The following is a 23,873-nucleotide window of genomic DNA, read 5'->3' as shown; positions in this document are numbered from 1 at the left end:
TTTTAGCTGTAAGATATTGACCAACTATAGTCGAATACGAGGAGTAGTAATTGATTGTGGTTCGTCCATTTCTTATGGCTTAAAGCTTAAAAATTTATTGTAGATCCGGAATGAAGATGTTTGCAGACCCGATGTCCACGATGCTAGAAATCGGTCCGAGATTTCGGACAGAGAAAAAATTAACAAATCACATTTGAACATTTGGATCACATGACCATTGTGATTGGTCAATTCTTTCTTCATCCGAGGTCTCGGATCGTTTTTTAACATCGTGGACACAAGGCTTAATACGACCCTCTGATTGGTTCGTGACTTCTTAAGACTGTACTTAAGACGGTCTTAAATATAAGATCTGATTATGAATATCGGCACAGTAATCATTCTGTAGCTTTATAAAATTCAAATTTATAAGCGCCTTTCCAATCTACAACATGACGACGAGTCATGTGACCTGGGACCCACTAGTTCCATTACATCAAAGGTACTGACGCTCAATGTCCATACTGTATGTACTTATACTGTAATACCGGCCCGTGAGCCGTGACCGTTCGTTTGAGTTTGGTTTCCTTCTTTTTATTCCGTGTTCTCAAGTTTCTCTCTGCAATCATTTGCAATTGGTAACCTTGTTTGTCACGCTTTTTTTTTACTATGCGGGCGACATTAAAAATTATTTCCAGAAATTAACAGAATTCTTTTAAATTATGTTCGAAAGTGACGATTGGATTTTTGAAGTGAGTTTTTTAGTTATACGCGAATTAGAACTTATCTGGTTAATCTGTTTAATGTGCTTTCTCTTTGTTATTTTATCAACGCATAAACAGACAGACAACCGGTAGAGTTGGAATTTAACACATATCTCATATTACGTATGTATTATTACAGGATACTTTTGACGATGTTGGAGGAAAGGAGGAGGAAACGAAGAAGAAATCCTACTCTCCATGTCAAAACAAAGAAAAGACACAGTCCTTCAAACGACGTAAAGTGGACAGATGTGAGGTACTGGCACGTAATATCTTTAGTCAGAAATCAAAATTGGATAGTATAGCAAATATCCAAGATAACAATCTACCGTCCAAGAATAAGAACGATGTATCACGTGGAGATCTGTTGTTAGAAATTTTCCAGAAAAATACTTGTCGAGAGACAAGTGATCTTGCAAAAGAGGAAGATCCATCAAGGATACAAAAAGAGACGCAATGTTTTCAATCTGAAATGGTTGCAACATCAAAAGTATTCCAATATAAAGAGTCCACAGGAAAGAGCGACGAGTCTATGATTGCTAAAGTAAAATTCGATAAAGAAGTAAAATTGTTTAGACTATTTCCTGGACCAGCTGGCTTAGTATCGGATGTGAAAAATGATAACATCTCTGCTACATCTTATTTAAATAGTATTGAAGAATTGAAAAATAAAACGTCAATCAAACGTATTGAGATCAAATCCCAAGATGAGAGAAGCTTGTGTGGAGAGAAAGCTTGGAAACTTTTGTTGAATGACCTGCCAAATAATTTTTTACAGGATTATAAGATTTCTGTTGTTAAAGACAAAGCAAATGCTAATCATTGCGATAGTACGAGAGTAAAGTTTATAGCAGGTGTATTGGATTATGTAGATTATAGTCACGACGATCCATTTGTTATACTAAAAGATTCGTCGGGTAGCATAGAAGGTACTATCCATCGTGACATTCTATCAACTTATCCTGGCATATTAGAGCCGAATATAGTTATTTTTTTATGTGATGTAGGACTATTAAAAACTACGACATATGTAGTAACGAACAAATATCATATTCTAGTGTCTCTAGTAAATTTACTAGCTATATATTCGGATAAAGGCCGAATTATAAGTACACCTCTTATGGAAAGTGTTATATCTCATACTTTAAATAGTAAATTAAATAGAATTAACAATTGCATGTCAATTTCGGAGAAATCGGATTATATCTCTGGATTGCAAAAAATTGATAAAAGTTATAAGGCTCTTTTACAAACTAGCAGTTCTGTCGACAATCGAGAATCCATCAAGGATCACGAATCTGAATTAGCAAAAAATCTACTGTTACAACTGAAAAATCCGACAAATGGAAAGCATGAAAGTCATGCGGAAATTTTTAAAAATAAAGATAAAGATTGTAAAGTTACCAATGAAATATTTGAATATCTCGACCATTCAATGGATACGAATGATTTGGATATGGACGTTTTCTTTACTACCGACTGCAACTTTACAAGTTTGGAAGACCAGAATTGTTGTAATCATTTGCTACCAAGTATTTCGCAAACTAGCAAAATTCAGCGGTGCAACTCGCAAGTGCAAACTATCAAATACTTGGAAAATATGAAAAACAAATCGACAATAACTTATCCAAAGCAGACAAACAAGCAACACTTGCCACAAACTTTAAAGAGATTCACCGATGTAAAAACTTGCGACACACATTACTCGCGTGAAAATTGTTTCTCGTCTTGCAATGATGCATTATGTAAAGATTCGAATTTAAATGTGAAAGTCACATTGTCAGCAATAGAACGTAACGTCGAAAACTCAAAAACTCTGGTAAGCTATTTTACTGACGATAAGTATGACATGTATGATTCGGACGATGAGATTTTGTCACAGTTGGACGTAGATAACATCGTTGACAAACGAAAGGAAGACTGCTAAGAAACGTGTCTCTCTCTCTCTCTCTCTCTCTGTTTTTATCAACATAAATTAAATGTACATATAATGCGTCGTGCGAGATCGGTTTCAGATATCCACAATAATACTACCTAATCGCTAATGACATGTATAAAAAAAATTAATGTTAAGCAGTACGAACTTGAAGATAAAATGAGATTCGAATGAGCCGTTATTAAAATAGAATATACTATGATATGTGATATAAATGTTTGTACTCCTACTCCGAAGTTATTGCAGATAAAGCTGTTTGCGAGATCGTGCGCATTTGTGATATCTATATCTTATTGTCTCTCATTTGGGTTCATAAAACATTATCAGTCTAAAGTCGTGTCGTAAAATTAATATAGATCTCGATAACGAAGTAAGTCCTATACAATTCGATCAGTCATGCACACACTGTAGGAGAAAAAAATGATGCCAGCTATGCATTTGTAAAACTAATGATTTTACAACATTGTACATGTATATGCGCGAATATGATTATACGATTATATATAAAAGACGTGTATGTACATACATCTAATTGTATGTCTTTGTCGAAAACGGAACAAAGCGGCTGTGATTATATAATGTACGTAGATGTAATGACTATGCAAATGCGCACTACAATGTGATGCTACGACAGCATCATTTATGCCTGTTAGAGATTGTGTAATTGATTAAACACATTCACGGATATATTAAATAAAAAATGAGATGAAATCTCTTTGTCTTTTCCATTTTTTTCAGCTTATCCTAGATCTAGGCTATCTGCCCCACAAGAGACAGCAAGAAAGCGAACGTAGCTTAAACGTATCTATATATACGCATACACTTTAATATCGCTTTAATATCAATTTAATATATACACACACACTCACACACAGTCGTTTTACAACTCGACAAATTATGATTAATTCATAATTCTCTTCACAGGATTATCGGACGGTACGTCTCAAGGTCGATTCAATTGATACGCACTGCAGACACATACCTATATTATAACTATATAATACGTTGGCTTTCGATCTCACAGGCAAATTAGAGGAGAAATGATCGATACATCAAACTCTCACAAACTCTCTCGATAAATTTATAATAACTTAACTTATATTAGAGCACACAGCAATTAGATAAATTCGTCGTCGATACTTAAAATTTGTAAGTGGGATATTGGTATTGGTACTAAGTATACTTGCGTTGCAATTATAGATTACATTAATTGTTGTTTATTTCAACGAAGAAACAAGGTATATTAAAAATGAAGCAACGATGTACATCGAGGCACAAGCTTACCTTAAAGAGAACATGTATGTACATATATCTATATGTAAGTGAACGGATACTAATTACAATTAGTATCAACGCATGGTAAAATGTGGGGTAAGAGACCGTGGCACGCGAGATTAAAGGCTAAAATGCAAAACTGTAATAACGATCGTTTCCGTTTATATGTATGTAAGTACCAGGATTAGTCTCGCGATCCCACATATATTATTTGTTATTTTCATTTCCTTTTTTTCGCAACATCTTTTTTTGTAATATTATACATATATCAACGTCAAAATTTCGGACGTTCAACGAGACTTACTAACTTCGATTATAGCTAGCGGATTAGAAAGACTAATTATTGATTCTTTCCACAAACATATACGGGCCCCTTATAAGTATGTGGCGTAAAACGTATCAACTAAAATTATGTTTGCCTAATGGTGAGTTAGTTTCTTAACTTAATAATTGATCAATCGCATTATGGGCAAATGAAGCCTTTACGGGGAGCAAAGCTGTTGCAATTGATCAATCGATGAATAAATTTAAAAAACGCGTATTTTTACGATTGATCGCGGTCAAGTGTGGGCACTCGCGTGTGACGTGCACCGTCTATACAATACATGTATATGTATGTATGTATGTGTGTGTATATGTGTGTGTGTGTGTGTGTGTGTGTGTGTGTGTATATGCCGCGTGTAAGTCTTAATATGAAAAAAAATAAAAAAAGAAACCAACGACTCGTCCATCAATTACATATTGTTATGTCTATTTACGTAAGAAAATTGTTATTTCATTATAAGTGGCATTGGTTTACGTACGTATAGTTACATCAATGTGAACTACAACATACAATTATTTATATATATATATATAATCTCGGTTTTTCATTCGCAAAAATTAAGGCAATTGGTGCTCAGCTCTCTTTTTTTATTTTTATTTGTGGGTTCTTTTTCGAAGATATTTTCAGATTGTCTTCAAAGTAAGAATTATCACGACTACGCGCGAATATATGAGCACTTGTATAAACATAAAAACTTGTATTAACATAAATTCTTTCGTTGCTTATCACGCTCGATGACTCGTTTGCTATATTATAGGTATGCATACCGTTATCTTTTAATCAATTTTTTTGGTCGAGTACAAATCCTATATTGTACAAAACTGTTCTCGGTAGTGTAAGAAAAACAATATTATTCTAATTGTTGTAAAACATGTTGCTATTGCGAAAGTTTGTTGAAATCGCGGTGAGGAAATTTAGAATTGGTATATAATATATAATTCACACACTTTTTCTTTCTCTTACCGCAAGACCTGCAACAGGGCGAAGCAGTGTAGTGTGGAGCAGTGCAGTGCGGAGACCGGTCGAAGTGTCGAACCGCAAGCGCGTGGGGATCGATTCGACGAAGGTAACCGCGAATAACGCGCGCGATATACGAAAGAGCTGCGTCGCGTCGCGCCGCGCACCGCTCCGCTCCGTTCTGTTTCGTTCTTTTCCGGCCTGCATGCCATGGCCAGCGATAGACGTAAAATACGACCGTTTAGTTCAGTACGCTAATGCACTCCGTTGCATGTATGTATAGTGTAATGAGACGCAAGTCAGTGAGAAAAAACAACACGTCAAGAAATATTAATCATTGACTTTATACATATACGTCGTTTATGTAGGAAAATCGCTTCAGTTGCCATAATTACTACCTAGATATATACTACTACGTACGCGTATTATACATATAATTTTAGTTGCATTCTACACACATTCAAAGTTCATTCATTAACCTTGTGTGCTGCCAACGATAATTAAGTTCATAGCTTCCGCTTTCTGACACTTCATCGTTGATTGCCGTCGTATATTTCAAGCAATTTCGACGATAAAAAAACTCGTTCCCTCTCACGCGCGCGATAATGAGTGTTTCGTGCGTGCGCTCCATTATTTGCATTCTTAATATGAGTGTATAATATATTATACTAATATACTATACTCGGGCAGCAATTGCCTAATTGTCAGCATTCCCCATTTAACGAAAATTCGGCGGGTCGATTAATTCAAATTGACGCGAATGGGTGCGCATAGTATAGTGTGACCGCGCCTGCGTATCTCAACGAAATCGTCCACCGTTATCTTGCCGCCATTGAAGAAGCGAAAGAAAAGTTGAAGAAATTTCACAAATACTCGAAAAGCATCGCATTCGTATGTATTCTTATATCATTATTATTATTATTATTATTATTATTATTATTATTATTGTCATCGTCACCTATATGTATAATACATACGTATACATACCCATACAGCACAAAGCTCTGTTTAAATTCCCAGGGAGTTCATATTGCTGAGCTTCCAAGGAGCTTACAAAATTTGACTAAATAAGTCCCCAAGGAATTCATTTTGCTGAACTCTAGGGGAGCTTATAAAATTTAACAAAATGACCTTCCAGGAAGTTTATATTGCTGAGTTTCTAAGAATTTACAAAATGAGAACCAAAATGAAGCACCTAGAGAACTCACAAAAACGGACATAGGAGTTCCCCGAGAACTCCCCTGCAAGCAATTTGCTGTCTGGATATATTGTTAAAATTTTTATATTACCCTACATCATGAAATATTTGGGCGTGATGTATATATCGATAATAACGTGGAACGTTAAATAATCTTTAAATAAGCAACTTTGCATTTCGCAGGTGACATTACGACAAACAAAGAGAGAGAGAGAGAGAGAGAGAGGGGGGGGGGAGAGAGAGTTACATTTAATGACAGACCACTGGGTCGTAACGAAAGGAGCTGTTGAAATTACGCAACAATTTCAAATCAAACAAGATCGAAATAATGACCGATGCCAATGGTAAGCATGAAAAATAAAAGGTGAAATAGAAATACGAAATATTTACTATATTACTGACAAATTATTGCACGAATAATATACATCATATTTTGTATTCTAATACATATGTAATATATATCATATTTGTATTCTAATACATTTCTATGTTTATCGTAGTACACTTATCTTTATAATATAATATTCTGAAGCATGTGGAACATATATGTGTGGAAAAATAAAATCGACCATTGGACAGCGCAATTTTCACACACTCACGAAATTATATATATATATATATATATATATATATATATATATATATATATATATATTAGGTGTTGGAATTAATTCGTAGCGTTTTTTAATGAAAGAATGTTATTTATTTCACATGAGCATTAAAAAATACATTAATGAAAGTACTTCCCATCACTTGTAAAACGCTACGAATTAATTCCAACACCTAATATATATATATATATATATAATTTAATAATTGTAGAAACAGAAATATTTTTCCTAATTCTCTTTGACTCTTAATTTTTCTTTCAAATAAATTTTGTATGGATTATTAATGAGCGCCGACAATTATTTAAGATAATCTATGCTCAATCTTATACTCTCTCTCTCTCTCTCTCTCTCTCTCTCTCTCTGTTTGTCTCTCTTTCTCTCTCTCACCTCCCGTAACATTTTTAAATGTCTCTACTAAAAGAGAACTCTTATTTTACTTTTATATAAAAAATAAATAAATATATATTTTGTATTTACACAATAGAAATAGAAAAAGCAAAAAGAAACATAAATATTTTATGTTTCAAACACAAGTTAATATAATATATTTTACTTACGTTATAAGGGATAACTGATTTATAAGATAATTGTTATTTCTTTCTTAGGAATAAACAACAAAAGTGTTTTCTGGCAAAAAATTCATACTGATCAAAATGAACTAGTATGTACATACATACATTTATACATATCGCTATATCTTTTCTTTCAATTCAATATATGCATTAAATCTATAATTATATGCCATATAATTATCATCTCATTGTCATAATCATTGTCTAATTGTAGCATCGTCTATTGTATTAATGTTAATATGATATTTTAGCGTATTTATGGATTCGAGAAGAGTTCACTGACGACTATTCTGACATATGTATCATATATATTGTCCGTTGGATTGGTTCGGTTATTGTTCCATTGGTATCCTCGGCTGTATCTGTATGCAACTCATCGAAAATGTGCTTTAAGTTGCGCCACGAAAATACTCGCGATTGTAAGTCTTTTCCTCTCGTTATGCTTTTTATATTATCTCTCCCTCTCTCTCTCTCACACACACACACACACACACACACACACACACACATCACAATAACTAAATAAAATATTTTTGAGAATAATAATTATGTTTCTGATTTAACACAATAAATGTAGGATGATTATCAAGGATATAAATCATACTTTGTACGGGATGTCCGGAAAATTTCTACTAAAGATATAAGGTAAGTTTATAATATGTAACATTAAAAGAATATATTATGCCTAAACGGCGAATTTTAGACTATTATATAGTCTCTAATTCCATTACTAATATATACTTTCAGTGCGAAAAGTTTGTCGGCTACTTTGGGTACTGTTGATCGAGAGCTCTTAGAGAAAATAAAAGACAAAAAATTAAAAATTAATTTAGAAAACGGTACACGTTGCGAGGTTCAGGAATATAAGGCTTTTTGGTATAAAAAGAGATGTTACATCTGGGACACTACGAAAAATATATTCACGAGGCTCGTTGGACTTGACCATGGTATAATATGTTCCGATCTTCACGTCTCGCGCGATAACGGCTTATCCAAGGAAGAACAATTACTTAGGTGACGGTCCTATATAGATTATAAACTCAAGCACACAGCGCTAAAAAAAAGCGCATACAATGGCGTTTTTAGCGCTTTGCAAGCGTGCTGTGCTATACTTGGGGATATACTTATACACTCATATACATGCACATTAATGTACAGATAGATGTAAAATGCCAAACAATCTATTTACTTACGAATTAATCAATTAATCAACAATCTTTCAATTAAGAAACATTTTGTCTTCGTAACAGGCGCATTGTCTATGGAAATAATGACATTGTTGTTCCACTTCAAAGTATCGGTATGTTACTACTTCTAGAAGTTTTAAATCCATTTTATATTTTTCAAATATTTACCTTGTCTGTATGGTTCGCGGAAGGCTATCTGTATTATACTATTGCTATAGTGTTAATGTCTTTGTTTGGCATAACGAGTTCTATAATGCAGACACGTAAGGTACGTAGAAGAAAGAAAATTTGTCTTGTAATATAAAATATTCATTCGCGATTTCACCCACATTGATTATTTTTAGAACCAAATAAATTTACGCGGTACCGTTGCATCGTCAGAAAGTGTACGTGTACTTCGTGACACTGGTATCTTCGAGAATATCTCTAGTAAGCAATTGGTACCCGGTGATATTATAAAATTACCGAAACATCGAGCGACTCTCGTATGCGACGCGGTTCTATTAACTGGACAATGTATATTGAACGAATCCATGTTAACGGGTAAATATGTATCTTTCAAAAATTATATATTATACATATATTATAAATTACTGCTTCTTAATAAAAGAAAAGATTCTTTCTCTTCATATCTCTCTCTCCATAAACGCGCGCGCGCACACACGACTCTATGTTTTTGCTGAATTTGCTTGCTCTACCGATTTTAGGCGAATCTGTACCAGTAACAAAAACATTCTTACCATTACGCCATACACTGTACGACGCTAAAGAGTATACGTATCACACGTTATATAATGGTACCACTATAATACAAACTAAGTATGAACGATACTTTTACTTTCGATAATATAATAGATATAGCTGCTGATAATTATGTGTAATTAATGAGTGACATGATCGCAGATCTCACGGCGAACAACCAGTTCTTGCGAGAGTAATCAGAACTGGTTTTCTAACTACCAGAGGTACTCTAATTGCCACTATACTATATCCACCTCCAGTGGATTTCAAATTTGATAAAGATTCATACAAATTTATGGGCATTTTGGCAATTATCGCAATTTGCGGTTTTGTATATACCGTAATAACAAAGGTATCATATATAATTTTTAACATTTTCAAATAGATGCATGTATACTTATTTATAACTATATAATGATTCGTTTTTATAAAAAGATAAAAGATATCAATATCCTATAACAACAATAATAATAATAGTAATAATAAGAATAATAGTAGTGATAATAATAACAACAGTAGTAGTAGTAGTAATAATAATAATAATAATAGTAATAATAATAAGACGATATTAAATATATAATTTAGGTCTCGAGAGGAATTACAGCTGGCGATATAGCGATAAAAGCATTAGACATTATTACGATAGTCATACCACCGGCATTACCAGCCGCGATGACTGTAGGAAAACTGTACGCTCAAATGAGATTGAAATATGCGCAAATCTACTGTATAAATAACAGAGTCATAAATGTTTCTGGCAGTATTAATTGCGTATGTTTTGATAAGGTACGTGAGAGAAAGGGAGAAATTAAGATTGACAAAGAGATTAAAAAGAAGCTGCATTATGTCGCAGCTAGCCACGTAATTGCGGAACAGGCGAGCAATTTGCGAATCAATATTGCGTAGTATATTGCAACGTTAACGATAACATTTCTTTCTCGTTTTGACGGTTTATGTCCACAGACAGGGACATTGACCGAGGATGAATTGGACATGTGGGGTGCTGTAGCATGTACAAATGGCGTACTTGCAGAGGTTCAGACAGATATATCCAAACTCAAAGATCATCCTCTTTTCGAAGGAATGCTAGTTTGTCACAGTTTAACACTTATCGATGGAAAAATTTGCGGAGATCCATTGGACGCAAAGGTAATAATTAATACTAATATTATATCTCTCTTCTACTTAAATGTTATCGCTGCTTTTCTACTGCGACATGTAGTTTTACTGCTCGACATCTCGCGATGTTACTTATTAATATATTGTATTATTATTATATACGTGTATACTACGCGTTACAGATGTTCGAAAGTACTAAATGGATGTTGAAAGATTCGGATTGCATACACATAGATAAATTATATAACAACTCAATAATGCCGATTGTCGTGAGGCCAGAGAATGTAAGCTTGACGAAAAATATGATGAACGAAATTACGGAGATTGGTATAATACAGCGATATCAGTTCTCGAATTCTTTACAACGAATGTCTGTGATCGTATGTGCATCAGGATCAGATAATTTCAGAGCTTACACGAAAGGTTCTCCCGAAACGATAATCAATCTGAGTAAAGTGGAAACTGTACCGAAGGACATTTCGCTCACTTTAGAGCAATTTACGAAACGGGGGTTTCGCGTGATAGCTATAGGCCGCAGAGAGACAATATCCAAAAGTATAAGCCAAGAGGTATAATATACTATACGTTGCATGTAATGTATATATTCGTGCAATCTTTTTTCTTTTCACATAAACGTACTCGATCAATACTCGATCGTGTATGTATATATGTATGTATGTTTATTTAAATAAAAATGTATCTCAATTAAGTGACGCGATATAAACATGCATCAAAAGTGATGAAAAATGCATATTTTCGTAGATATCGAAATTGTCTCGAGAAACAATTGAACAAGACTTGGATTTCTTAGGACTAGTCATTCTGGAAAATCGACTGAAGCAACCGACGGCATCAGTGATTACGGAATTAAGGGAAGCCAACATACGCGTGATGATGATTACAGGTTTGATGGAACGATTTATCACCATATACATATACATATGTGTAACACGTGTATGAATATAATCTCTCAAACATAATACTGAGCATTCATGCACTAATGCATGATTCGATTTTTGTGTTTCTCAGGAGATAATATTCAGACCGCGATAAGTGTCGCGAGAGAATGCGGAATAATTTCGATCAAAGAACACATCGTGGATGTGACCGTAGTCTCGAATGAGGAAAAGGATTGTCCAGATATAATTTTCAATATTCAATCTCAATCTCCAAGATTGCAGGTATAAATAATTAATTATTTCATTTGTCTGCATTTTGTCTATAGCCGCAGCCGCGTTTTGCTTGACAATCAATCTGCAGTTATTAACGGCCATGCAGAATGTTGATGCAGATTAATGCGAATCTTTCAATTTCTTATAGAGCACACAAAATCATTTAGTATCACTGCCGACGTTTAAGGATATAGAATGCGGTATAGCCAATTGCAATTATAGATTTGCCTTAACGGGACAAACGTGGCAAGTGATGCGAGAATATTATCCCGATATCGTGGATCGCGTTTGCATACGTAGTGCAATATTCGCCAGAATGAACAGCGATCAGAAGCAACAGTTGGTCGTGGAACTAATGCGACTCGGTTATTACGTAGGTACGTGTGTTTCGAAAGTATCGAGAAAAAGCGCCGGATAAAGTCATTAATGTTTCAAATAACGTGACAAATGTAAAAGAATATAATGCGCCACACACACACACACACACACACACACACACACACACACACACACACACACACACACAATATATATATATATATATATAGTATAATTATGTGAAAATTATTGTATACGATGCTTCTATACACATATAGCCATGTGTGGAGACGGTGCCAATGATTGCGGAGCGTTAAAGGCCGCGCACGTCGGTATATCCCTTTCCAAAGCAGAATCTAGGTGAGTTAAACATAATATGATTACACTGGCTACTTAATTCTGTCATTTTTTTCATTATATTAATTGACGATTTGCATTGACATATTTTGCAGCGTGGCCAGTTCCTTTATCTCAAGAATATCCGATATAAGCTGCGTTTCACAAATAATACGGGAAGGTCGTGCTGCTTTGGTTACATCATTTGGAATATTTAAATTTATGATTGCGTATTCTCTTACGGAATTTTTGTCTGTTATAATATTGTATTCCATAGATTCGAACTTGACGGATCTACAATTTCTATTTATCGATATTTTCTTAATAATCAACTTTGCTTTTTTTTTCGGCAAGACTCACGCGTGTAAGAACAAATTATCCAAAACAACACCGATGACAAGTCTGTTAAGCTTCACTGCACTGTTATCTCTAACAATGCACATGTTTGTAATGATCGTTTTTCAAGCGACAGTGTATCATGCAGTTCGACAATTTTCATGGTTCATCCCGTTCGTTTCTACTAGCAACACCGGATACACATGCTACGAAAACTATTCGGTATTTTGTGTCTCCATGTTTCAATATATCACGATGGCGATTGTGTTCTCACGCGGGAAACCTTACAGACGTGCAATCTATACAAATGGCGCATTTATGTTCTCTATACTTTTATTAACGGCCATATGTATATACATTACAGTTTACCCCGCGGATTGGATAGTGAGCACGCTGCAGTTGATTTTGCCACCCGTTTACGACTGGAGGCTTATTATCCTAATGCTCGCTCTAGCCAACTTTCTTATTTGTTTATTTCTCGAGAGCTTCGTAATAGAACGCGTCATAGAAAATACCTTGAAGAGAAAATTACATAAACCGGAAAAATCAAAAAAACAATATCTAAAGATGGAATATGAATTAAAGAATTGTGAAAGCTGGCCGAAATTTAAGAGCACTGACCAAACGCCAGAATTATCTATGCGAAAAGAAGGCAACTTACGAAATATTGCGAATATTACACGTAATAGTCACTGTCAAAGTGGTCAAATTTCGAATGATCAAACGGTGAATGATTTTAACAACTCGATCAAGCTAGCGAATGGATGGACCGGCAAGAAAAATGGATTCGAAAATTTTGGTTTTGCAAATGACTGAGTATAGTGACGAAACCTATACAGAATAATCGAGCCATTTTTATATTCTATCCTAAATATCTTTTTTTTTTACAATAAAATATTTTAGATTAGGTTTTTTCAGATTTTAGGTTTCAAGAACATGTACTTTGATCACGTTCTTTTTTTTGTAGGTTGAGGCGTCAAAACGATATGAAGGTCTGCACTTTTTAAATGAAATTGTATGATTTTTTTACATCTACATAATGTGATTCCTTCAATTATTCTGTGTATAAAAATATTGAGAGGTAGAGATATCAAAAAGTCAACAGTATATGAAATATTTTAGATTTTATTCTAGCAAATATATTGACACGAAATATTAAATATCGTAATATCTATTAATTTTTTGCTAATCTTACTTAATTATTTTTATAAACAGAATAATGAAATCAATCAATTATAAGGAGAATTATATAATTGCTTTAAGAAATATGTAGGCAAAATGAATAATTTTTTTATATAAGCAACTTTGTATTTTTTTTTTACACCAATTGATTCATCTCATTATTTTGTCCATAAAAATACTAAGGTACGATTGTCAAAAACATTAATGGTTTGTGAGATATTTAATATTTCATGTTAACATGTGTCAAAATAAAATATAAAATAGCTCGTAAACTGCTGAGACTTTGTGTGTGTGTGTGTGTGTATGGAGGGGGGGTATCTTAAGGGTTTTATCTTAATATTTTTATCTATAAAATAATTACGAAGAAGCGTATTATGTGAGAAAAATCATACAATTCTATTTAAAAAAATGAAGGTAATCTTTTGGTTTCACCACCAAAAAAAAAAAGAAAAAATAACATGACTAAAATAAGTCCTCTTCGAAATCGTTCCTTTTTCATCAAAAATTAATAACATTTTTTTTTTGTAAAAAGCGTGGAAAAAAATATTTAGGACGGAATATTAAAATGGCCCATCCTATATACAGGGTGTCTGATAATTATTCTGACAGAGTTTGTGGACATGTAGAGCGGACTAAACTGAGACAGAAAATTCTCTACCATTTTGCAATTTTCGCAATAGTTAACAAGATATTAATTGCTAAAAATTGCCGAAAATTGGTCTTCAATAATTTTTTACTCAAATATACTATCAACTTTATAGAAAAAAACTGCAAGAGACAAAAATTGTTTATTTTCTTCTTATAGAGCTCTAAGAATTTTTTTAGAAGGACTTTCCGTCTCAGCTTAGTCAGCTTTACTGTCCACGAACTTTGTCAGAACAATTATCAGTATATTCATACAAATTATCTCTTCAAATAAGCAAATCGTAAAAATCTAGTATTGGAACAGAAAAGTAATATTTATTATATAATATAAATAAACTTTAATGTGGGTAAGTAGAAAGAGACTCGCAGTATCTACATGTAAATATAACTTGGTCGTACATTCACGTTAATTCACTGTTTTATCATACTCAAACTCGTAATATATGAATCGTAATACGGATAGCCTAATGCACTATAGATAGATGTCCGATCGCACGTTTTTTCCAATAACAACATTCGACTTGGAAATATAAGTGATATAATGCAATATATATATAAATGCCAAGAATATCATATATCGTATAGCACTTCCATGGCAGTATATCAGAAATATCTCGAGAAATTTTATACTTGAGCACCTTTATGTATCTCGAAAAAATCGCGCTCACGCGATAGAATATTAAATACAAATCAATACAAATTGACTTAAATTAACATTCGAAACATATGTTTTCCGTTCATTCGCGATTGTCTCATTCTCGTGGAATAATTCATTCAAGTCGTAACAAGTCATATGCATATACGCTGACTCATGCACACGCGCATACCACCTATTGTTCCGTAAGATATGCTAAATGTTAAATAAAATTTGATCAAAGCCTGCAATTGACATAGAAAGATCAATCGTACTTTTTAGGTCGGTATCTGTGTATATATAACTGCGATCGATTTAATTTAATAGTAAATATGTGAATCTACAAAATAAAATAAATTATATATCATAAGTCTCGACTGTTTATCGTCGTGTGTACCCACAATATCGATCTTTTTAGCATTTTCTGAAAAGAATAAAGCGTTAATATGATAAAAACGATAATACAATATATGATTTAATCAAATTCATACAACTTACCGATAATAGACTCGTGTTTAGCTATCAATTCTTCTCGGATCCATTCCTTAAAACGTAAAACTATTTGACCGATCATACGAATTACGACGTCATCTATGCTCGGTTTCAGGAGTAAACTTGGTAAGATTGTAACAAAGCTTTCAAATATTTTTTCTCTGTTCAAACGAAACAAATAATTAGCGACCGTTTACTAAGTTAATTATACATATTCCTAAATGAGTGTTCTACAAAAATTAAATTATCCACCGTTTACAGTTTTTACTTTTTATTTAAAACGATTACCTGTGCAACTCATTTAAATTGCTGTTCAACATGATGTCACCAATAATTAAATACAAATGCGATTGCAATTCTTTATTAGGCAAACGAGAAGATGCTTCAATAATCAGTCTTAAAGTATGATTTAAATTAATACAGTTGCTATACCAAACTGGTCCAGCCTTCAAAAATAAAGTTTTTAGTAATTTAGTTAGTTGAGGTAAAGTCGACGAGTTGTACCAATTTTCAATAATACCTGAAAATGAGAAAAGTTTCATAAAAAAGGACTTCATACATATAATAATTAGATAATATTACTTGTTTTTATTACATAATAATAATTTACCATTTAAATACTTCAGAATTGATATGCAATAGTTCCTGACAGACTTGGGAAATTGTTCGTTGCAGTTAAACAGAGATGTAAACCATATGTGAATTTGACAAACTCCCAAATTTTGTTCCAAACATCCTTCCGTAAATTCCATTTGAGAAAAATCTTTTTGACGTTTTCTAGATTCATTAATAAGAGGCTTTATTTTACCATAAGGAAATCTCGATAGGAAATTTTTCATATATTTTTCATGAAATGTATCTTTAAACCAATGTTTCATGCGTTTGACGCTGTAATCATCCTGATCCAACGTATCAATGTATTCCACAATCGATTGCATAATTACAATGACATTTTTCAATAATGCAGCTGTTTCGCTCAAAATTGTAATTTCTGTGTAACTCTCAATTTTCTCATCTGGACATACTTCGAGCCAAATATCAGACATTAGTGGCATTAATAAATTTACATATTTTACAAATTCTTCTATAGGTAAAGTTTCTTTCTCACGATTATCTATCGAGATATCTTCGTCAAGATTAATTTCACAAAATTGAATCGCACTATCGCTATAAACTGGAATAAATCTGGTATATTTTTTCGTTTTCACAAACAGAGGCATACTCGATCGTGTACCTATACAAAGTTTCCTATAGCTAACAATAGAGGTAAATAAATTAGCTAAACGTTCCAGAACTTTAATTCTCCATTTTACATTAGTATTTTTGGAATGTAACGTTGTCGTTAATTGTGCCACAGAGCTACCTTCATTATGTAACTTACATATCATACCCAAAAAATTAGGTAGTATTTTATGACTATCTTTCGCCAACACACTATTACAATTTTGTACAAGCACATCTAAAAAAAGTAGAGAATCTTCTTTCACACGTGGATCAATATGTGTCATTGCACAGCTCAAATACGATATAATAATTTCACGCAAAGGTGTCAACTGTTCATTTGAGATAAGACCAAGAATAAAATTAAGTGCATGAAATGAATTTGTGCGTATTTCTTTCTCTTTATCAAGAGATAAAGCTGCAATACCATGTAACAGAGAATTCAATCGTGAATGTAAAGATTTTGGAGGATTTTGTAACAAGATGTCTTTTAATTGTTTCAAAGCATCTTGTCTCACAGAAGAATTGTGATGCCGAAAACGTGTTAATAAATCCTGGAAATACATTATAAGTTATATATTATATAATATACGTACAAGGTCGAATTATAACGCACTAAACAATTAGGTTTATGCAAGATATCAACATTTGGTAATTGAATTTAGCCTCTTCATCTCCCCGAGGTTGATGAAATTAGATCCATTCGACGCGTTTTTGCACTACATGAACGAATTTGGCAAAAAAATGTGTCACTCTGCCCTGCGAACCGAGTTATTAATTATTAAAGTTGACAGATATCCAGATTAAGAAATCTGTTGCATCGATGGCATAGAGGATTACACAAATTTTCTGCTTTACAGAGAAATACTTAACCAAAACAAATACTTTGCTGTAAAAATAACAATTATATAGAAAATAATTTATATTCTTAAAACAAAGAATGTGTTTTTAAAGCAGAGAATTTGTGTAATTGAAGCAGGAAGTATTTATTCTAGCTTTAATTACACGTTCTCATATCCTTTTATGCTATCGATGTGGCAGATTTCCTAACCTGAATAGTCATCAACTTTAATGATTAATATTTCGGTCCACGGAGTAAAGCGATATATTTTTTTGCCAGATTCGTTCATTTCGTGCAAAAACGCGTCGAATAAGTCTAATTTTATTAACATCGGCAATAAGGAGGATAAATTCAACAATTATCTAACATAAACTAAAAATAAAAAAATATTGTAAGCCGAATTACGTACATCGATATTCAATTTGCGAATGCTAAGAACTTCTGTTTCATCTCGTTGCTTTAGTTGTTCACGAATTAGTATCTTTTTTACTTTAAACGACGTATCTGTAGCGTTCAAACCTTTCGTCAATTGATGGACTGTCTTCGCTTTTAATTTCACTTTCGCCTTTTCCGATTTTAGGCGTTTTGAACGTTTATGATTCTTACTCATGTCTCAAAACGAACTATATCGTATTAATTACAAAATAGCTGCATATAAATTAAACAATTAAAATATTCTACGTATAATGGCGAATTCGCACACTTAAAGCCTGCGATACACGATGCTTGTTTTCCTGCTGGATTGCTAGCTAAATTAGAAACTTGCCACTGTATTGGTTGTGATACTGACTCTGACATTAATACGGTGGGAAGACTAATCAACACAAGCATATGATTACGTTGTGGTTGCTGTGTCCAATCTGCACCAAGCGTGTCTCGGCACCGGCGATGGCTAACTAATGGCGAAAAATTGGCAGGAAATCACTAAGCACGGATCCTCGTACAGGCAGCAGCGATTTGACACCGAACGCTGATTGGTGAAAAACGGTGATGGGGATAAATTTTAGAACTAGTTTTTCACCAATCAGCGCTCTGTATTAAAGCGCTGTTGTCTGTATGAGAATCCGAATTAACAAGAAATGTTACTCAAAGAAATGTTACTCATTGTTTCTGACTTACAAGCCATAAGGCGGTTTAATATAAACTCAAATGAATATTTGGAACGTACAGATCGAAAGAGTAATACGAAAAGACGTAATTACGTGCGTTACGACAGTTTGGTATCGCATTACTTAGATTAGGTTAGAATACGAGAAACTAAAAAATCTACAATATAAGTATTCATCTGATAGCGCGAGTAATTATCTAACGTTATAAATATAATCGAAATATAATCGATGTCAAGAGAGAAGGAGAGAGAGAGAGAGAGAGAGAGAGAGAGAGGGGAGGGGAGGACCGGAAAAAAGAACAGACTCGAGACGCGACTAATGGCTCCAGCATACTAGCGTAATGTGCGACACGCGATATCCAATGACAGTATACCTTTAGAATGAGAATATGCTAATAAATCGGTAATGCTGTATATAGTCATTGGATATCGCGTGTCGCGCGCGACGAACATTACACCGATATGTCGGAGACATAACGCTTGCAACGCCACAAGCATTTTGGGGTTACAGATTTTGGGCCGTCATATCTTCTCTCAGGTTTCTCTTTGATCAGAATATCCGTGCATAAAGAGAAACCTGAGAAAGGCCATGCTGGTTTTTTTTTTTTTTTTCCTGTTACCGTCGAAATTGCCTGTATACTACCGCCAGGATATCCATTTTCAATTTGAGAACTACGTGACTATATACATTTTTCTGATACTATCGATAAAATTGTATCGTCGAAAGTAGATATGGTTTGTCTCTGTAATTTCTTAGGACAGAAGCGTGCCGACTATATCCATAGGAGGGATAATTTAATGGATTCTTGAACGGAAAAATTTTAATTTCGCATCTCCTATATATGTAAATAAAAGTTGTTAAATTTTAATAAATGAAATTGATAATTTAAACATACTTTAGTAAGTTCTGTCTTATATTAGCTTATAAAATTACGAAGTTATTTTTTATGCAAATTTTCAATCCGTTTTTACCAAACATAATTACTATAGTATAAATCTTTTATTTTAGAATAAGACGTGAATGATTCTGTCATTCGCAACTTATTCTAAAATAAAAGTTTAGTATTCATTACTTTAAATAACAACAATTCTAACTCATTTCTTATTTAATATTTTAAATAAGTCGTACTATTTTTTTCCGATTCCTACAATTTTATATTTTTAATAAGTTTCTGAAACTTATTTTATACATTGTATTTTAAATAAGTCGCAATAGTTATTTTACTGAGCTATGATCGAAATTATACATAAATTAAAAAAAACAGAATAATTTGCAGCAACAGTAGTGTCATAAATTAATTTTTTTAGTTGAAAAATTAAATAATGATTAACAAGATATTTAATACTTTTAACCAAAGCTGTATTGAACGCAAATTGATTCGCAATATTAAAAAAATATGCATGTATTTTTGTAAAGGATGTATAGAATATTATCAATCTTTGTTTAAGTATGAATCATTTAAAATATTCTAAAAGTATAATAAAAATTGAGAAAATGAACTGTTAGAATATCAAAAATACCTCACATAATAATAATTATCAATTACGAATTATAACAAGATCCGCGCAAATTAATATAGGATTAAACTCTCGCAGAGCATAAAATATTAAAAGATGACGAAAAGATTCCTTTTTCAAGTTGTCTTTTCGACAAAGCTATAAGTTAAGATATCTACTAAAAGATATCTTTTCGTCTTATCGAAAAGACAACATAAGAAAGATTTTTCCGTCTTTCCAACAAATAAAAAAAAATATTTTTCTAGCAAAAACGCAATAAAAATGTTAATATATTATATCAAATTTAAATATATATTAAAAATTTTATATTTATATAGGCAATAATAATTTATTTAGCATCATCGGTTAACATATCTTCCAGCGTCTTTTGATCCTTTCCGCGCGGCGTGAGATGGCGTGACATGGTGTGAGAATGTGGGGATACGTGATTCGATTGACGTCTGCCTCTCAAAAAAGCCCACGCTTGACGTAAGACGTGATGGAAGGTATAAAGATAGACCACTTTGTTTGGAATTAGTAACGAAGAATTTATTACAGAAGCATGTATATATATATATATATATATATATAACCGTACAAGACAAGCGACATGCTCTAATCACTATTCCTTTTTTTGTTAAACGTTTTTTTTTAACGCTGCTTGTAGGCAACTCTCAACTTACAAAATCTCTAGGCTTCCTCCATTCGCTACGCTAATGAGACATTTAGAAAATAGTTCGCTACATATTCCCCCCCGAGTTGACAACGAATCTACGATACTTACTAGATATAGGGGTTAGTACAACTTGCGAGTTTCAGATTAATTTTTTCCATATAGCACTCACTTGAGTCTACCTTCCTCTGGTATTCGTCCCACTCTCCCGCCCCACCCCTCTTGGTCAGGGGACTTTTTTTAGATGGGGATGGGGTCAAAAAATGTCGGAATTTAAAAATTTCAAGGGTGCTATCTTATAGATCTCAATAGGACAAACACAAAAGATGGATTCACGGTTTCGTAGATAGAGGGCTCTGAAGTCACAAAAAAAATAAAAATGTCGGAATTTCAAAAGTTTCGCATTTTTCCCATATAATAGGCCCTGAGAGAAGACGAAAATGTTCTATACAATTTTGTCGTATCTGTCACCGTTTGGGCTGTGGACTTTTTGTAAAGTTGACAAAACATTAAAAGGGTCGTTTGAGGGATGGGGGGTCACCGGAGGGGGGTGATTATGAGGAACAAAGTTGTTCCTCTCGTCGAGATACATCGATACCCCCACCCACGAAAATTAAATTTCTGATTTTTCAAAATTTTGAAATTTTTCAGTCCCACTCAAAAATGAAAGTGTCTCGACAACGTACAGAGCGACGAAATAGGCATGTAGGACCAACTTTAAGAATTTGAAATTTTTTTTTGAAAATTTTTTTTCAAATTTTTTTTTTCTAAGTCCCACACCCTCCAAAATGAAGGAAAAATGAGAGTGTCAAATAAATCCGTACTATAGAAGTCTATAAAATTAGGGTTAGATCTGGAAAAATGGGGATTTTCTTTTATTTCCACCATTTATCGATACTTCGGTCAGTTCGGGGACCATCGGTTAGATCGGAGTGACAGGCACGGGATCAGGTTAGGTTCCTTCGTGTTGCGAAGGAATTTTAATTTTTTTTTTTTTTTTTATTACGGATTCCAGAAGTACCAGTCCTGATCCATGCTCATCAGTTGGAATTTTTGGAATATCTACTTCCGTTCCGGAAGTCGCCATTTTCTTTTGAACGAAAGGTCCTCGAACTTCCGGATCTGAGACAATGTTGTTCGGTTTAAAAAGAAGCTTCGAATGCCGTTTGGACCATTCCGCTAACTCTTTTCGTTCAGGCTGTGTATTCTTGGAAGCAGTGTTTTCGGCGAATATTTTCTAAGTCCCGTTCAAAAAATAAGAAAAATCGATCAAAATTTGACCATGCCAGACGACTCAGAATGTCGAGAAATGGATTTTGGATCCATGAATTTTGGACAAATTTTTTTTTTTTTTTTTTTTTTTCTAAGTTCCACACATACTGACAAAGAATGACAGTGACGAAAAAATTCAAACTGTAGACATCAAAATTTGGGGAGTTTGGGTTATATCGGAAAGAATTAGGGACTTTTGGTTAAATCCACTAGAAATTAGGGGACTTTTGGTTACATCCACTAGAAATTAGGTGACTTTTGGTTACATCCACTAGAAATTAGGGGACTTTTGCTTACATCCACTAGAAATTAGGGGACTTTTGGTTACATCCATTTGAAAATTGGGGACTTTTGGTTAGTTCCACGAGAAAATAGGGGATTTTTGGTTACATCCATTTGAAAATTGGGGACTTTTGGTTAGTTCCACTATTTTCCTAAGTTTTGGTTAGGTCGAGAACTACGGATTTGGTTAGGTCGGTGAAGTGACTGGCACGGGGTCAGGTCTTCGAAGACAACTCCAATGGGTTAGGTATAGGGGTTAGGTTAGGTTAGGTTAGGTTAGGTTAGGTTAGGTTAGGTTAGGTTAGGTTAGGTTAGGTTAGGTTAGGTTAGGTTAGGTTAGGTTAGGTTAGGTTAGGTTAGGTTAGGTTAGGTTAGGTTAGGTTAGGTTAGGTTAGGTTAGGTTAGGTTAGGTTAGGTTAGGTTAGGTTAGGTTAGGTTAGGTTAGGTTAGGTTAGGTTAGGTTAGGTTAGGTTAGGTTAGGTTAGGTTAGGTTAGGTTAGGTTAGGTTAGGTTACCCCGCAGGGGGTGGGATCATCTCTGATGCGATCCGGTATCCCCGGACGCATCTTGATATGATTCCACTACGGGTTTAGCGAACCCGCGGTGCCTGAGCTCTCGTAATCTCTTTCCTTGCACTATCGGAAGAGACCGAGCGTCCGAGATTGCACCCAACTTCTCGGACGACGAGCTGGACCCTCTATAAAAGGTCCCCCTGCCTCATGGTTATGGTGCGCGGCCATGAGGTGAATGGATGAGGGGTGAATCATCCAACAGCGACCACCCGGGGGGGCGTTGGTGCGTGTTGTGAGTGGTGAAATGCCTGTGTCGAGGTGCTACGGATGCGTGTGGTAACATCTTGCATAGAACATCACGTGAGGCCGACATAGCAGGACAGCGACGTGTGGGTGAGCTGCATCTCTAGATAGATGTCAGTTTTGCGTAATTGTTCCCTGCGTTGCTGGAATGGAGTTATAACATCAAGCTGACAAGTTGTCGTGAAACCTGAGGACGAACCGGGAGATTGGTCGGCGTGTCTCCCGGCTGTAGGACTTCGCCGACATTATACGAATATGATATGGACAATGATAAGGATACACCACGGCGGATGGTCGGATCTCCGCCACGGTTTCCCGGGGGTATTGTCCCTGCTCCCGGGCGATCGACTCCTGTGGCTTCGGACCTGGGAGAATCCAGCGAAGG

General features: G+C 34.2%; 3 protein-coding genes across 7 annotated transcripts; 2 read left to right on the top strand and 1 right to left on the bottom strand.

Moving 5' to 3' along the window:
* Positions 1 to 511: 511 nt before the first annotated feature.
* On the top strand, positions 512 to 3,390 carry LOC147908185 (uncharacterized). Its single transcript, XM_087410544.1, has 2 exons — positions 512 to 731; positions 883 to 3,390. Exons 1-2 carry the CDS (start codon positions 702 to 704, stop codon positions 2,668 to 2,670), a joined length of 1,818 nt encoding a protein of 605 aa, XP_087266670.1. The 5' UTR covers positions 512 to 701; the 3' UTR covers positions 2,671 to 3,390.
* Positions 3,391 to 5,203: 1,813 nt separating this feature from the next.
* Positions 5,204 to 14,465, top strand: LOC105147514 (polyamine-transporting ATPase 13A3). Of its 4 annotated transcripts, none has more exons than XM_087410542.1 (19): positions 5,204 to 6,127; positions 6,618 to 6,778; positions 7,651 to 7,706; positions 7,869 to 8,036; positions 8,195 to 8,262; positions 8,365 to 8,631; positions 8,868 to 8,917; positions 8,996 to 9,072; positions 9,149 to 9,347; positions 9,512 to 9,623; positions 9,708 to 9,897; positions 10,131 to 10,331; positions 10,509 to 10,694; positions 10,847 to 11,233; positions 11,427 to 11,568; positions 11,694 to 11,845; positions 11,985 to 12,213; positions 12,433 to 12,514; positions 12,607 to 14,465. In XM_087410542.1, the coding sequence occupies exons 2-19, from the start codon at positions 6,763 to 6,765 to the stop codon at positions 13,640 to 13,642; spliced, it is 3,618 nt and encodes a 1,205-aa protein (XP_087266668.1). In that variant the 5' UTR covers positions 5,204 to 6,127; positions 6,618 to 6,762; the 3' UTR covers positions 13,643 to 14,465. The 4 variants fall into 4 exon arrangements, with proteins under 4 accessions (XP_087266668.1, XP_087266666.1, XP_087266667.1 ...); XM_087410540.1 differs by adding an exon at positions 6,375 to 6,553 and having other exon boundaries at positions 8,868 to 9,072; XM_087410541.1 differs by adding an exon at positions 6,257 to 6,553 and having other exon boundaries at positions 8,868 to 9,072.
* A 483-nt stretch (positions 14,466 to 14,948) lies between these two features.
* On the bottom strand, positions 14,949 to 18,747 carry LOC105147490 (testis-expressed protein 10 homolog). 2 transcript variants are annotated; one of them, XM_011058552.2, is made up of 6 exons: positions 18,545 to 18,747; positions 18,251 to 18,464; positions 16,390 to 17,554; positions 16,068 to 16,299; positions 15,786 to 15,940; positions 14,949 to 15,711 (listed from the first exon to the last, which is right to left on the bottom strand). In XM_011058552.2, exons 2-6 carry the CDS (start codon positions 18,449 to 18,451, stop codon positions 15,608 to 15,610), a joined length of 1,857 nt encoding a protein of 618 aa, XP_011056854.1. In that variant the 5' UTR covers positions 18,452 to 18,464; positions 18,545 to 18,747; the 3' UTR covers positions 14,949 to 15,607. The 2 variants fall into 2 exon arrangements, with proteins under 2 accessions (XP_011056854.1, XP_011056846.1); XM_011058544.2 differs by having other exon boundaries at positions 18,251 to 18,747.
* Between the last annotated feature and the right edge of the window lie 5,126 nt (positions 18,748 to 23,873).

This window comes from Acromyrmex echinatior, chromosome 10, assembly GCF_024713525.1.
Source record: "Acromyrmex echinatior isolate Ae372 chromosome 10, ASM2471352v2, whole genome shotgun sequence".
Taxonomy (NCBI): Eukaryota; Metazoa; Arthropoda; class Insecta; order Hymenoptera; family Formicidae; genus Acromyrmex; species Acromyrmex echinatior.
The sequence above is the reverse complement of the archived record's forward strand: the minus strand, read 5'-3'. Positions and strand labels throughout refer to the sequence as shown.